General features: G+C 39.8%; 1 protein-coding gene across 23 annotated transcripts in view; it reads left to right on the plus strand.

The window, feature by feature from the left end:
• The window catches only part of CCSER1 (coiled-coil serine rich protein 1), a 1061579-nt gene that overhangs the window by 250649 nt on the left and 793434 nt on the right, over positions 1-17496 (plus strand). For all 23 annotated transcript variants that reach the window (XR_005599010.1, XR_005599009.1, XM_039539953.1 and 20 more), the window contains exon 5: positions 12567-12687. Coding sequence is in view for 21 of the 23 variants with exons in the window: in XM_039539953.1 (XP_039395887.1) it covers positions 12567-12687 (121 nt within the window). In the remaining 2 variants the exon portion in view is untranslated. The remainder of the gene's footprint in view (positions 1-12566; positions 12688-17496) is intronic.

Raw genomic sequence — 17496 nt, forward strand, 5'->3', positions numbered from 1 at the left:
AAAACATAAAAAAACAAACCTAGAAACCCCAACAACCTTGTTGAAATGTCTCCTAGTGATCTTGTGGTTAGGAAGCTATCTTGGGACTTGGTAGGTATTGGGTTCAGTTCACTGCACTACGAAAGATTTCTTTTGGGATCATTGGCAAGTCACTAGGACACAGAGATGGTCTCCTTGTTCTGTATTTGTACAGAGCTTAGCACAATTGGTGGCTGGTTGATGACAGAAGCCTTGTCTACACTTACGATGGTTTGTAGAGTACAGGCAATACGCGAGTAGCACCATGCCACAATGAAAGCAGGCTACAGTCACACTTGTCATTGTGATGTGTAGCCACATACAGAGATGAAAGCCTCTCACAGCAGAGAGGCAGCAAGACATGAGGCTACTAAAAATAGTGTAGATGTGGGAGGCACTGCTTGGGCATGTAGAGAGCCTTATATATGTTAGGGTTCAGGTATGTAGGACACTCTACTTTAGTTGCCTAAGCTGTGCCTCACTGTCTACACTATTACTTATACCCATGCTGGCTGGATGTGCAGCGTCTGTACTCTGCACACTGCTGTAAGTGTAGACGTACCTTGAAGTTCCTAGGTGCTATGGCAATACAAATAAGAATAGCATCTCACTGTTCCTCCATTCCCGCTCTGTACAATAGGGATAAGAATACTTCTGTATCTCACAGGGGTGTTGTGAGGCACCCAGACATTAAATTAATGGAATGGGGCCATAGAATTACCAAAGATTAAATTAGATTTGCCACACATCCAGTTTTTACCAGGACAGTCTGGTTTTTGGCTTCTGTGTTCGGGTGCCATTTAGGGTTGCCAGGTGCTTAGTTTTCGTGGACCTGGCGACCCTAAATGGCACCTGGACCAAAAATGCGGTTACTGTGAGGCAGGGGCAGGCTGCCAGGTCATTGATCTACCCCATCCCCTGCTCAGGCAAGGCTGCCTCCTACCTGCAGGCAGGCTCCTTGAAACGATCCAGTGAGCGATGGGGGAGGGAGGCAGAGGAGCGAGAGATGGGGGCTGGGTCTTGGAGGGAAGAGATGGGGCGGGGCCTGGGGAAAGAGAGGTGGCAGGGGGCGGGGTCTTGGGGGTCTGGTTACCAACAATTAGGAATGTGGCAACCCTAGATTAAGTAAACATACTTTACATCTTCACGAATTCAGGGGCAGGACTAGTGGATGGACACAAAAAGTGTTCCACCTCAGTGTCTTTGGGCCAGATTCTGTCTTCAGATGTTTTGCAGCAACTTGCACTTAAGTCAGTGGGAATACAGCATGCATGTGCGGCCAGATTGACTCCTTACATATATGCAGAACGTATTTTTATTTACTACACTGAATGGGAATTTGTCAACTCATATGTAAACTGTTTGAACTACTTAAAATTGATATAGTAGTGCAGAACAGATACTATAGATGAGAAAGTCCAAGTCGAAGGAGCAGTCTCAAGTATGAATAGATACACTTGAAGTACATTGTAGGTGTCGTTAAAGAGTTACGGCTGGAAAACCCAATTTGTACTTAATTTCCAGACACCATTTCTTCAAATACCAGTACGAGATTCCCATTTATTTGGCCTTCTAATTTTGTAACATTTCCTGATATGGTTATTTTATTGAAAGAGTAGCAACATAAAAGGGCTAGAAAAACATATAAGAATAAAATAGATCCTCAGATGGTGAAACTTGTCATAGCTCCACTGACTTCAGTGAAGTGTGTACTTCAGTAATGGGGCAGCACTATAAAACTCCAAGATCAATCTGGCCCAAGGTCTTATTGAAATATGTTCTGTACACACTTCTGGTGTATTAAGCAGCACAAAGTTGAAGAATAAATGCTTTTTTGCTTAAATGACTCTTTATATCTTATGCCTTATATCTTGAGGGTGAGCGGGAAGAAGTGAAGTGTGTTTAAAACATTGTTAAAAGTAACATTATGCTAAGAAGAAAAAACTTGTTTTACTACCACCTTTGCAACTTAATTTTATATTCACTTTAATTTCACTTTGTGTACATATAGTGCAGACTTGATTGCCACAAGCCACTGTGTTATTGGACAGGCTGTAGGACATCCATGTATTCCAAGGATGGAGGAGATTTTACAGAACTGCTAGCATGTCATAAAAATGCCATCTTTTCTGATTAATGCTGAGTTGCATAATCTTCTCACTTGGGCTCCAATCTAGATAACACAAAGGAGATACAAGTGCAGCATTTATGACTACTATGAAAAAGGTGGAAAACACATGAAGCTGATAGGATGTAATTCATTTGCCAGTAATGGACCTCTAATTGTAGCTATTACAAATGTTCTGATTGTGACTACGCTGTGTTTAAGACTTGGCCCTGCGGTTTTATTGCAGAATTATTACAACTAACCCTTCGGGGGCTATGGACATATAGTTCCATTCTCCTAGGCATTCATTTGGCTGATATTTTGAAATGTAGCAGTGGTCTGAGGGATAAGAGGGGCTAGAGTAAGCGTAGAACTAGTAACAGTATGGATATATATTTATTTTCTTTTTTTCCCAAGATCTAAATCAAATCTAGTCTCCAGCAGCAGGGAATGTACAGCATATTCTTTACTTACATAAGTAGGCTGGTGAAAAGTGTGTTCATCCCCACGTGCGGTGACCTTTCCCACAGCTTTAAGCATAAGCTCCCAAGGCTTTAAGGCTTAATGATGCAGAGTACAACAGAGAGAATTTGTTGTGTGTCCAGGGCTGAGAAGGAGATTGTTCAATCAAAATTGTACTTGGATTTTGCCAAAGTGTTTAGGGTAGGTGGTATCTCTGCATTTATGAAAAAAATAGATCTCGCCACTAAGGAATCTAAGGAATGGGTGAAGAGGACCAGTTGTTTGTAGTCACAAAATAGGATCAAGATTTGAAAAATCAAAATGGAATTATAATGGGAAGTGCAAGCTCTGTAAAATTGACTTTTAAATCAAAGTGATCCAGCACCTAAAAAATGCTGAGCATGTTGAAAAGGCACACCTTGTTGTTGTGGTGCCCTTTTCGGACCTCACGCTCCCTGAAGTGGTGCTCAAACCTTTCTCTTGTATACCACAATGCAGTTGTGTGCAAGTAACTCAGAGAATTTTAAAATAATGTTAAGTTCACTAGAATAAGAACACAGACACACTGTCCTTCAAAATGCAGATCAGAACTGAAGGTTTTCTGAGATTTCGATTTTTTTTTCTCTTAACTTCCCCCTCTGCACTTTTATTCACTTTGGGGAAGACCGCAAGCTCAGGTGTCAAAATATTGCTGTAAAGGTCTTGGGTTTGTTTGTTTTTTCTCCCCCTGGCTTAATCTGAAACCAGAATTAGAGAATTTGGGAGAAAGTTTGTTTTGACGAGGACTTCCAGCCCCACTGTGCAAGAGAGCTGGAGAAGGTGCATCATTTTGAGTGTCTATACCAGGTGTGGCCAAACCGTGGCTCGCGAGCCACATGCAGCTCTTTTACAGTTCAAGTGCGGCTTGTGGACCTCCCCGCCCCATTCTCCACCTATCTGACTGGGGTGGAGGGGAGTTTCGGACCTCAGGTTTGCAGTGGGATGGTGGGGTAGGGGCTTCTGCCCAGTCGGGTTGGGTATCTTGAGACTTCAGCCCCACAGAGTGCACCTGCTGGTGCTCAAGGCTTCAGCAAGAGCAAGACTGAAGATCTAAGCCCCAGCAGGTGCCTCCAGGTGCGCCCTGGCTCTCGAACTTCTGAAGATTATCATATGCCACTCGGAAGGTCAGTACGTTTGGCCACCCAGGGCTATACAAATGAAAATCCAAAATTTTTGAGGTTCACCCTGTTGTTTAACATTTTAGTTATAGAGTTCAGGTTTTCTTTGATGAAAAGAACTAACAAGAGACAGATTGTATTAGCATAGCTTTTCTTCTAATTAAAGAAATGTTAATCAACAAAGCGCTTCATTGGATAAATTAACCACAGTTCTTATCAGGGTTGCCAGAATTAACAGACTACTTGGGATCACAAGCTCACCTCTTATGAAATTACTCTAATACCAACAGCTCCTGGTCGGGTGGCCAGGGTTGCTTCTTTTAAATGCTCCCCCCAATAGTTTTCATTCCGACTCCTCAATAACTGAATAATTCAAGTGAAAAAAAAATGCAGTAGCTCCCCATCTGAATTTTAGGAACAATGATCCTGTGTCATTCTGCCTGTGTACCATATACCCTATTGATAGTAGAAATAGTAGCAATTATTCATATAATTCCTTCCAACTATACTAATAACAAAGTGGCACAGTCCCTATTGGTCTTTCTTCAAGCACACACTAGCATAGTATAAATTTAAAGACTATCATTCATATTATTTTGCTATTTATAACTTCTCTCTTGGTGCATCCAACCTCAACTCTTTTTTGTCGTGCATATGCATTACAATAGAGTTTTTAATTATACGATTGCAGCCTGTTTCTCAATTGCAAAATAACATCAATCAAATGTTAGAGACATATCTGTGAATCTAGATACCAATTTAACCCCTTTCCCATATGCCTCAGGAAAGTGTCTGTCTCCTGTAGCCCATAGTGACCCTACAAGTGGGGAGGACCAGGGTGGATCTTTATCCTGTGCATCTTGAAAAAAGGGCAGGAGCCCTGCCAGGTGCTGCCACTGATCTGCAGCAATATATTTCCTTGTATTTACTTTTCATCAGACAGCTAAATGGAGCACATGCACTTGGAGATTACTATACGTGTGTTCTGTACTTGATAGTTAAACTTTTTTTAAATAAATAATCACCTTCATCAGAGAGGAAGGGTTACACTTCCAAATTATTTTAGAATAACAGAAAGCTTACCCCATTAAAATCCCTTCATGTCCCCATTCCTCACTTCATAAAAAGAAGTGCATTAAGAGGGGAACCAAAATGGCTTTGAAACTGCATTCCCCACATTTCAGATCAACATTCCACAGGGTAGGTGTAATCAAAATAAATGTGAAGGGTGGTGTGAGGCAGGGTTACCATCGTTCAGGTTCCCAAAAAGAGGACACAACTGGGAGGGTGGGGGAGAATGGTGGGGGCAGACAGTTGAGGGGTGCTGGAGGGGTTTTTTGATGGGTGTTAGAGGGATGTGTGTATACTTCAAGGGGTACCTGAGGGTACTGGAGGAGGTTACCCATGGCCTCACTCTCGACGTGGGGGATAGTGTCATGGTGGCAGGCCCAGGATGCAGAGCCAGCTGTCCGTCAGTGCTTTCCTGCCTCCCCCCTTTCTCAGGGCTGGGAGCTGGGGACTGGGTGGGTAGGATCTGGCAGCTGTGGCTGCTGGAAAGGGACCAGTTGGGACATGGAGCCAGCTCTTTTCTGAGCTGCAATGTCTGCTCTGCAAAAATTCCAGACATTTCCTCTTGTTTGAAAAATTCACCTGGTGAGAGGGTGGACGATCAAAAAAAGAAGAAATATCTGGGAAAACCCAGATGTATGGTAACCCTAGTGTGATGTCTCTGTGTCTTGTTCTCATGGTATTCAGCATTCATTAGGTTTGCAGGGTTTTTTTTTTTACTGGTTGTTGTATAGATAAATTTGGCCAGGCAAGCATATATTGCCCCACAGAGACTATAAAAGAGGGGAATTTAATAAGAGGCAAAGAGATGGGGGTGAAGCTTTATGTGGAATGAAAGTGGTGAGCATCACAGAAAGTATACATATATAAATGGACTTATCACTTTAATGAGTAGCAAAAATCTCTCATTGTCAGTGGTATTAGTTAAGCTCTGAACATCAGTCTGAGTTGCTGCATTGAATAATCAGTGGTTAGTAGCCTGGGGTGTTTCAGCTCTTACCTATCTTGAATTATATATACATTAATAGGCTCAAATATTAAGGCTCTTTCCTGAGTCTTACCATGACTGGGAGAAAAAAATTAGTCAAGAAGCTGTATTATCAATACTTGTATTGTGGTGGCCCCTAGGGGCCACAGTCAGGGATAGTTGGGGTCACACTGGTTTCCTTTCCTGCATTCTGTAATAAACAGGCACATAGGATTTTCCATGCTGAATTCAAACATTGTTCCCGATACTTCAGTGGCATGTCTTCAGCAGTGACCCATGCGGGATGTTTCAGGGAAAAGTTATCAATCAGTATAGTGCACCTAGCCTGTTGTGTGGGTATCGAGGTTGAAGGATTCTTTCCGGACCTCTCTGCAATCTGTGTATGTTCCAAACTATGATCCTTGATTATTCATAATAGCTTAGTGTGCATCATGTGCAATGCTTTTAATTATCAAGCTCTTTTAAATCCAGCACCTCTTATTTGGCGCTGATCCCCTGCACAGAATCTTCTAGGTCAGCTACACATTGTTTGAAAATTTTCCTTTGTCTTCTAACTATGTAATACTTGCTATTAGTTTAATCAAAAGAGCATATTTTTTGTTGAGCAATGCTAACCCGATTCTGCCTCTTTTCTAATATTAAAAACTGTTTACAATGAATCTACCATTTGTGAACGGTAGCCCTCTGTTTATCCTCAGACTAGTTAGATCATATTTGGCAGCATAAGCTTGCCTAGTACTGTCCCACTGATATGCTTTAGTGTTTCCTTGGAGGAACCATCTCTGGCAGTGAGAGTGTATTTCACTCTCTATGACCAGTTAATGATAATTCAATTATCCCAGCTATGTTGCTAATTAGTACCTTTTATGGTGGTTTTTGTTTTGTTGGATACTTTTCTACTGGAAGCTGGACTGAGGCCACTAACTCCTTTCACACAGGTTATTGAACAGCTGTCAGATGTTAATGACTCCTGGCCATTTGCATTATTAAATAGGGGAATTAAAACTTTTGTATTAATAAAGTTAATGACCTGAATTAAGAGAAACTTGATACATTAGTAATTCTCATTGTTCTTGAAAAGAGAAGACAATATATTCCTCTGGTAATACATTATCTTCTGGGTGTACATAAACCAACAAGGATTGACCTAAGACAAGCATAACTAGTAGTAAATATCTGAGCTACTTGTTAAACATCAAAGGCAAGGTCTGCACTTAAAATGCTTCAGTGAAGTGGCGTAGTTAATCTACCTCTGTGAAAGGTGGTAGCTATGTTGACAGAAGTCTTCCTGTCAACATAGCGCTGTCTACATCAGGGGTTAGAGGACACTATAACAATGACCCTTGGGGTGTGTGGATTTTTCATACCCCTGAGTAATGTAGTTATACCGATGTAAAATTATAGTGGTGACCTGGCCCAAGATTTGAAAGGAAATTTCAGGGGTTGCAACAAAACTGTAAGTACTTCATTACAGCACAAGTTGAAGAATGTTACAAGAGATGTACATGACATGAAATGATTGTATTTTCCTGTTTCAGTAATCTGTGGACATATATTCATAGGGAGGTTATCATATATAAGCTCCTTATTATAAAACAAGTGCATTAATATTTCTCAGGGGATATATGTACATTGCAATTAAAATCCTGTGGCTGGCCATACCAGCTGACCTGGACTCATGAGACTCAGGCTAAAGGGTTGCTTAATTGTGGTGTAGACATTTGAGCTTGGGCTGGAGCACAGGCTCTAAGACCCTGTGAGGTAGGAGGGTCCCGGAGTTTGGGCTGCAGCCTGAGTCTGAACATCTACATCCTAGCCCAAGTCAGCTGGTATGGGCCAGTTGCGGGAGTCTAATTGCAATGTAGACAAACCCTAAATGACCATAAAGAGTACCCAGGCTCTTCTCATTATTTTCGTTGTTTTGCAGTCATTATGAGTTTGTTTACAAGAGCTGTCCTTGTACTATGAAAAAAAGGAGAGAACATTTTTAGAAAGTACTGTCTCATTTGTATGTGACTTACAAGATATTTTGCCAGAAGTTTTTCAATTTCTAATGCATTTCTGTGGTCATAAATATTACTGTTGCTGACAGCAAAAGGAATTGTTATGTAGAGTATAAAATTAGTTGCTTATATACTTTAACTCTGATTTCGTGCTCAGTTGTTGTAATGAATGGGTTTCAAGGACAAACAACTTCTGGAGGTTTGCAAAAGCACATGTGCTAATGAGACATCTAGTGCCAACCCAACCACAAAGTTTGCATATCCTTCACATATTTTGTTACCACTTTCCTGGCATTTAGCCGGCAATGAAAAGAGCAATTATCTTTTCTATCCTACAAATTAAGCAAAACTGGATCTCAGATTTCATATTAAATATTTCTATTTAGAGGGTCAGGGCCAGCTTTTGTGAAGCAAGTTAGTGATTAGTATAATAACGCAAACATGTGGTGTTGAAAAAAATCACCACATATGGCAGAAGTAGTGCTAATCCCAATGGGCCAGAATCTGATACTGTACACATGTTGAATAGAACCGTACTTCTCAATGTGTGGAGCTAGGTGCTACTCAATGTGAGTAAGGAAATCAGAATCAGGCCCTATATTTGTACTGTTCGCATGAGATATACTTGTAGTTAGGCAGTGAGCCAAAACTATACAAGAGTTTGGAAATTCAGACACTACATTTCACTGTTGTTTTTCAAACGTGTAAGTATCTGAATTTATTACTGCCCTGCTTATTTGTTGATAATAAGTGAAGTGAAATATATTAAATCTAATCATCTACTTTTGACGATGGGTATATTTCTTATTCATGGATGGAAGGAAGCCCTTACTTGTTACTCAGTGTGGGTGTGGTACAAATTAGAATCAGTATTTGAATTGAAAATAAGTAAGTATTTTGCAAATGTCTCTCTATACCAAATCCAACAAGAAAAGAATTAACATAACCAGGAAAAAAAGTATCATTAGTAAGGGCTAGTGAACCATAACATACAGAGGGGAATAAACATTAAAGCACATACACATAAATAATTTGATAGAACTGTTTCCTAGCTTCAAAAATAGCATATCCTAAATCTACACCATAACATACAGTAGTACATTCAGAAACAAAACTCAGTACGCAATAGAATGAAATAAGGCAATTACTTTAACAAATAGTTTAATAATAGAGTGAGAGGGCATTTATACTGGGGTGTTCTGGCTAAATTTCAAGTCAGATAATTATATTTTGTTTACCTAAATTCTCCCTGCAGTTTCAGCTGAAAATGGCTTAACTTGTGTAGCATCCCAGTGTGCTGTAAGGAGATTTTGTTTGATCCCAGAAGGGGCTATAGTTAACTGACAGCTAAATCCCTACGTGTATACAAACCCCTTGAGGTTTGTAAGGGTTTTGGGATCCATCAGGATGAAAGGTACTATATAAAATTATTACACCGATGATTATTTATTAATAAAGTGCATGCCAGCAGTACATATAAGGGGACTTTGTTAGAGGAAAACAAGAAGTGGAAAATGTGAAAGCAAAATGACCTCAAAAAGTACGTAGTCTTTCACCATTAGTCTTGTATGAAAGCTGATAGCCTGCAGTCAGGCATATTCTTATTTCTGTAATGAAATTTATGAACAGATAATAAGAGGAGAGGATATGAATATTGCTTCTTGCCTTGTTGCTACCTTTTCATGACATTTTAGTTAATTACCCAGTACCAGTAATGATGTACTGCTGGGTGTGCAGAGATTCAAGATAGCAAGGTAGCGATGTAGTTGCTTTGAGAAACAATGCCAACATTGCATCTCTGTGTGAAGTTGGAAGGAGAAGAAACAGTTGATCAAATGTCCCAAACTCAGAATAAATTGTGATCAGGCAAATAAACCTCTGCAGGGTTAAGGAGACTTCACATATGGTTAAAGGTGAAGATGTAAGGGGGTTATTCTACCACAGTAAACCACTTGCCTACTAAACTAAAGTAGTCAGATTTCAGGAGTTGGTCCACTCATATGCAGTTCTTCTGGAAAAGATTATTTGAATAAGAATACAATAATTGATCAAAATTATCAGGCAGAATATCCTCTGCAGGTTTCTTTAGATAGGGATCAAATAGCTCTGGATGTTCACTCTGCAAGTTGCAAGATGACAGTATGAAACTATAGCTGTTGGAAGGGCACCCATTCTACTGTTATAAAATAAGAGCAAAAGAGGGTTTCTTGGTCCAGTACTGTCCTATTTTTGCATGTGTATTGGAGAGGGCATTTGGCAGTGCACAGGTGCACACACAATATTTGCCTCTTTGTTTATGCGTATGTAGCTGCAGTTTATAGCCCAGATGTAAAATAAAGTATATAGAGAAGCATAGGCTGCAACTTGTCTTTGGAGTCAGCCTTCCTTTGTTGGTCAATATATAGGACAGTGACTAGGTTATAGACATCACTTTTAAGGAAGAGACGGAAGTGACATTTTATAAACTAGTTCATTTTATGTTTCCAGTGATTTAGACAGACTCAAGAAGGGACACAAATATTTTATTATATAAGGATAAAAAATCCTGGAAGATGTCAAGTGTATTCAGAAATAGTTACCTGATTTCCACTAAGGATTAATGGACAGCTTCTCTTCCTGTCAACACCTCCTGGATTTCTGCCCATGCTTGGGCCATCTGTACTGTTCAGCTTAATCACTCAGGAAAGTCATGAGCTCTGCTGCATGCCTGCACAAGACAGTAAATATCCCCCTTATTCCTCTGTGTGGTTTACCCACATTGCCAGACCATCTGCATGGGGGAGAGCTGCTATTCCTCTTCTTGCACAGATGAAAAGGTGGAACCAAGACTCTGCACCATGCACTCCTGTCCCATCCCATCACGTAGCACCCAGCAGAGTGGAGCCATGGTGGAGGCAGCAGTCATCTGTGGCAGGAAAGGGGCTGATGCAGCATACTTCCACCATGGAATAAGACATCTGAATTGTTATTCTCAGAATCACAGTTAGGTCCCTGTCCTGCTCCTGGGCCAGCACAGTTATTCACTATCCACTGTCCCTTAATTGGGCTGGATTTTGTGGTTACAATCTAGCCACTGGAGCTGGGGAAGATTATAAAAGGCAGAGAATGAGAGAACAAAGCTTTTCACTCATTACACCACAAAGGGATGGATGCTCATAGGCATGGGATAAGCCAGCCCTGGTTACAGGATGAGACACATCTGGGTTCCATCAAGTGATCCGCATGTAAAAAAACAATGCAGGAAGTTGCAATAGACGGGGGAAGACAAGGAGATTGCAGCTATGGCTGTAGATACAGCAGGGAGCAAGAAGGCTTCTACACGTCCTGAATCAGCAGGGAAAAAGCTGAAGAGGCAGGAGAGAGTGGGAGAAGGCTCTTCAGGCAGGGAGGCCTCAGGAAGACGCTTTCCAAGCAGGGAAGAGACTTGTGACGGCCAGCTGGGCCAAAGGCTGCACGAGCTTGTGCTTTGTTAATCAGCAGGCAGACAGTGAACTCGCCTTAAGGCCTAGAGGACCAGAGGACTCAATAAAGTAGACCCCAGGAGAGAGCTTGTTTGAACTATGTGTGGACAATCAGTTCTTAAAGGGCCCTGAAGAGGGGGGAAACAGAGGCAGAATGACCTTTGACCACTTGGTCATACTCAGGTGGAGGCCAGCCCATGTTTAATTGCAAATGTATTCATTAAAATGAAGAATTTATTCTATTTCGAACACACTTACAATGCTTTATAAATCTTTTTAATATTGACTATATGTGTTACTTGATTAAATACATGCTGAATTTTACAACAATCTTGGATTTTGCATGAGGATATTGTAAAGCAAGAGTAGACAGTTGATGTTGAATAACAATATAGAAAATGATCTGTGGGAATCCCTAGATGATGAGACTGCCAAAACAAAGAGAGACTCCTTGATAAACAGGTAGCAAAATGTCAGAGAACTTTTCACAGACAATAAAATATTGGCATATTCCACCAATAGACTCATAAATATATTCTCAGTGGCCTGTTTCCGTGCAAATTGGTCACAAGAATTTTGCTCCATTACTCCTGAGAAGTTAAGCAATGAAGATAAATTAGGTAGCCCACGAGGATGTATTGGTGGGCCGGATCCAAAACCTACTGCATTCAATGGAAAGTCTTAATGGGTGCTGGATCAAGCCCATATACCAGGGGTAGGCAACCTATGGCACGTGTGCCAAAGGCAACACGCAAGCTGATTTTCAGTGGCACTCACACTGCCCCTGTCCTGGCCACCAGTCTGGGGGGCTCTGCATTTTAATTTAATTTTAAAAGAAGCTTCTTAAACATTTTAAAAACCTTATTTACTTTACATACAGCAATAGTTTAGTTATATATTATAGACTTGTAGAAACAGACCTTCTAAAAACATTAAAATCTATTACCGGCAAGCGAAACCTTAAATTAGAGGGAATAACTGAAGACTCGGCACACCACTTCTGAAAGGTTGCCGATTCCTGCCATATACCAATTAGTTCTAGGTTCTCAGCCTGCCATAACCCTTTTCTTGGAACGCTACCCCATCGCTGACTTAAAGTAATCTTGTTGCATCAGTGTGACTATGCTGGGTGAGGCTTATTACAATAACCCTTGTATTGAGATGGTGTGTAGTCAGGTATGTAACGTAGTGTTGGGGTGTTTCTTCTTTTTTATCATATTGTGAACGGTAATTGACAATTATATATATTTTAAATTGACATTGAGTGTGCTTTGTAATACTCAAAGTATTTTATTTTCACAGTTTGCCGGGAAGATTCATATCAGTCCATAGTCTCCTGTGCTGCCGTAGTACTTACACCTATAGAACCACCTGGGGAAGCAAAGAAAAAAGAAGAGCCAAAAATGCCTGATGTGGCCAAACGGTGAGTGAATTGTTAAAATATTCATTTCCATTGCAATTTAAGCAGCAAAACCAAATTGTGCCCTTAGATATGCATGAGCAGTTCCTTTCCACGTCACCAAGATTTATGATTATATAGCTGAGGGCAGAAATTGGCCTGAGCCTGGGTAAGTTTCTTTTGTTTAACAGTAAACACCTTGCAGTGGTTGCGGTAATGAGATGGTTCTTCAGTGTGAGGTAGGCAACGGACATTCATATCCCAGGAAATAGATTTTTAAAGAGTTTTATTACGGTTTTTTATTTCTATATAAATAATTCTTAATACTTGCATAATCTTTCTATTCAGTAATGGATAGTATAAAGACTATTCATTCCTAAAAGCTTTGCTCTACTTCGATATTTTAGTATTTTTCAGTGACGGTTTTACTGCTTTGATGTAAGGTCTGATGGCAGCTTCAGGAGTGTAGTAGTGGGCTTCCAAGTAAATCCTATTAAATTAAACAGACTGTAGTTTGATATCTTGCACCATTGCTTTGGATGAGAATCATAACCACAGCATGGGTAGCAGCATTTATCTTGAAATACCAGGCAGGATGGTTGTTCCTTAACAATAGAGTCCTTGGAGAATGGAAAAGACACATTTTTAATGAAAAGAAGAAAATACTTTGTGCAGTGACAAAGCACTGCAGTTAAAATTGTAGGCTATACATTTTAAAATGCACAAGGTAATTTTAAAAATAATTTAGGATTCTATAATATCAACCATCATTACTCAAGGATAGATCTTTGGGCTGCATTAAAGTCTTTATCTTCAGTTCAGCTGGCAGTAAGGAAACTTAATTTTGGATATTTATTATCAGAAGTTCTATTTCCACAAAAGCTTAGTCTGAACACTCGCAAACTTTGAACGGTTAAGAAGTTAAAAATCAGGTCCTCGACCAAGATTCAAATGTGGTAAGTCAAGATCAAACTTAGAAATATTTGTGCTCTTTCTATTTTATTGCAACTAGTAACACATCTGACCCGCGACACCAGATCTGAAGTCTGTCCATCCCCATTCCTTCTAACTTACATAGGCAGTTTGAATTCAGATCCAGATCAAGATCTGAACTCCATGGCTCAGGCCTGTATCCAACTGTAATATATATTCCACTTTTGAGATAAGTCATTTGTTGTGAGTCTATCTATAGTTAAATGATTAGCTATATCATAGACATTACTTTTGCTATTATTACATTCAGTCAAATATTGGAACATATTTGTATATAGTGTGTAATGGTATTTTAGGAACATGATTCTGCATCATATTCTTCTGTACCTCTCTGAATACAAAGTATTCGAAGAAGGTTTTAGGACTCAAAGTTTTGGACTGGGATCTAGAGTATTCCGGCTGAAACACTACAGTAAATTTGTATTTTCTCTCCACTGAGAGACAAACCTGCAGTGTTCTTTGTTCTACCTTCTCCACTACTAATTTGATCTGCAGTTTCACCTTTGTAATCTCTTGTGGATTTGGTCTAAGGCAATTTCCGTATGTGCTCAAGGAGTGAATGATACTTCCTGGTTGACTTTTTCCTTCACCTAATTGACATTAGCAAGTCTGTTTTTTTTCCCCTTTAAAAACACACTGGTGATGTTTTTGAAAGCACCCTGGCAATCATAAATTTCTCTGGAAATTCATGCACACACAGGTCTCAGTAATAAGCTCTGACCTCTGATACTGTAGAGATTTGCATACTTCAAAATGTGCACCTCTTGCACTGTGACTGCTGACACATATTTGAATGTATCCAAATGAATCGAAAGCAAATACTATCACTTTATTAGTATATTTGTAACAGTACATCTCCCAAACTATACAGGGGGCAGAAGGGAAACACAGCTCCAGAACTGCTGAGCACATCTTTGATTAAGATTTCAGTAAATTATCTTTAAATTTTCAAAGCACTTTGGAACCAATTACTTAATTTTATTATTCATTTATTGTGTGATATGATTAACTAACATGTCATGTCATATATAATCATTGTATGCTAAATAGATTTAAATTGTAGGATTATAGAAGTATGAGATTGATTAGTATTTAGACATAAGTGTGTATGAGGTATCTAAGTAATTAGGGCTGAATCGCAAAGCCTACAAGCTGAGGCCTGTAAAATGTCAGCTTAGCAATACTAGGCCATAGATTTAAGAAATCCTTGACATAAGTGACCAAAGAATTATGGCACAAAATTATGAGAAAAGATTTACCAATGAATGGTATTGTGAAAAATTAAAGGCAAGATTAACTTTTTATTACAAGATACCCGATAGTCACATTTTTCTAACACATGCCCTAACCTCAGGGTGCACTATCTGTATAACTCCTCATGAGGATAAAAGGAACCACAAACAACCTATGAAAAATGGAGTGCCCCAATATTCTTGGGGGACACAATACAAATGAGGAAAAAGTGAATGGACACGTCTGTGCAAATGCACAGAATGTCAGTGTAGTCATAATCACAAGATAAAGGAGGGCTCTCAAATTAGGTACAATTAATTATTTACAGGAAAATGCTAGTAGGAATCATCCCTCTACTGATGATTAATTGGTAAGGCATCCATCAGACCCTAAGAATATTGTTAAGGAAGTCAGTATAACTATATTTGTAACTTGTGCATAGGTCTTTATAGGATTTTTATATGCTTGGGTAATCATAACCTTAATTGTAACTTTAATAAAACAGACTAGAGCCATGTCTATATTTAGAAGCGTACAGTGGCACAACAGTACTGATACAGCTCTGCTGCTGTAAGAGTGCTTGTGTAACCACATCATGCCAGTGGGAGAGAGTCTACCATTGACATAATAATACCAGCTGAATGAGCGGCAGTAGCTATGTTGGCGGGAGAGCATCTCCCACCGACAGCGCTGTGTGCATGAGCATTTATGCTGGCAAAACTTATGTCGCTCAGGGATGTGTTTTTTCACACCCCTGGGCAGCAAAAGTTTTGCTGCAGTAAGTGCTAGTGTAGACATGGCCTAGATCTTGTACTTGTGAATGTATGTGTGATCACTATCCTTGGTCTTTGTGTGTTCCTAGACGCTCTAAATCTGAAGCAGGTATCAGGAGTGGCTTTCACTTTGTTGAGCTCGAAACTGTAGCCACCAGAGCCGAACCCCATGGTGGTGTAATACAACATTACTAAATTCACTTTAAATAAAATACAAGGCTACAGTTTACTGGGAAGATTAAGGCGTAATGGCTGAGTGTTGTGGAACACCATTCTTAATGCCCCTTTCATTTCTTTCACCTGTCTCCACACATTTTTTTCACGCTATTGTCTACACAAACATCATTTCCATCCCCATTCATTAAGCTATGACCCTCTTTTCATTCAACATCTCCTTTAAAATTTCCTTTTTCTATGAGGGCCACTAATAGAGAATTTAGAATTAGGGGAAAAACCAAAACCCAATAATGTGTTCCTGCATCTAGATATCCCAGTGTGTCTTCTGTTTGTGTCCCTCATAGATGCCAAGCCTGCAAACTGGCTTTGCATTGTCAGGCTCCTGGTGCCATACAGAACCACGCTGACTTCATTTCAACTCTGCATGGATGGATGATTCCATTTATATGGAGCAGTTTGGAGGTTCAAGTGTTTAGATTGTAAAATCAGGGATTACTAAACTATAGGTGATGTTTGCTGAATAGAATGTAGGAGTTAATCTATTTAACTGTATCTTGCGTATATGCTTTCTGTGCCAAGTATCAGAGGGGTAGCCGTGTTAGTCTGGATCTGTAAAAAGCAACAATGAGTCCTGTGACACCTTAAAGACTAACAGATGTATTGGAGCATAAGCTTTTGTGGGTGAATGCCCACTTCATCAGCATCTTTCTCAAAATGTTTTTGGGTGTGTATAGAGGTAAATAAAATTGAAATAAATAACCAAATACTGTTGAAAGAGAGTGTGCTCCCCAATAATGATACAAGGCAGTAGTGTGGTATGATAGAGATGGAAACACGGATATAAAAATGGTCCTGTTGAAAAGACCATAAAGTGAACATACTTAATGGGAAAGTATGCTATATGTTTTTAAGGCTAGGAATGGATGTTCTGTATATATAAGTACCAAGTAAAATGTGTAATAATATAAATGAGACAAGATGGGTAAGGTAATATCTTTTATTGGACCAACTTCTGTTGGTGAAAGAGACATGATTTTGAGCTTACACAGAGCTCTTCCTCAGGTCTGGTTAAAGGCACTCAGAGTGTCACAGCTAAATACAAGGTGGACCAAATTGCTTAGCATAAGGAGTTAACACACATTGTAAGAGACCATTCAAGGTGAAGTGGGCAGTTAACACCTCTGCTGTCACAGGACAAAAGAGGGAATTAGCTGGTTATGAATTGTTGTTATGGGCTACAAATCCAGAGTCTCTGTTCAGTCAACGATTTGGCGTATCTCACAAAGTTATGAATTTAAGCTCCTAGACCAATGTTTTTAAGACGATGTGCAATCTTCCTTTGAGGACAAGAACTGAGAGGTCAGATATGAAGTGATCATTTTGTGAAAAGAGTTCGCCCACACGTGATGCAGTGTTTTTGTCTTTCATCATTTTTCTGTGTGAGTTCGTTCGAGAGGATAGTGATTGTCTTCTTTCACCCAAATAGTTGTTGTTAGGACATTTAGCACACTAAATGAGGTGCACCACATGTTGTGATAGGCATGTGTAGGACCCATGGATTTTGAAAGGTGTGTTGTGGGGGTTATTTATCATTTGAACCGTGAAGATATGTCTTCAGGTTTTGCATCTGTTGTTCTGGCAGGGTCTGGTGCCACTT

Source organism: Mauremys reevesii, linkage group 5 (assembly GCF_016161935.1).
Source record: "Mauremys reevesii isolate NIE-2019 linkage group 5, ASM1616193v1, whole genome shotgun sequence".
Classification (NCBI taxonomy): Eukaryota; Metazoa; Chordata; order Testudines; family Geoemydidae; genus Mauremys; species Mauremys reevesii.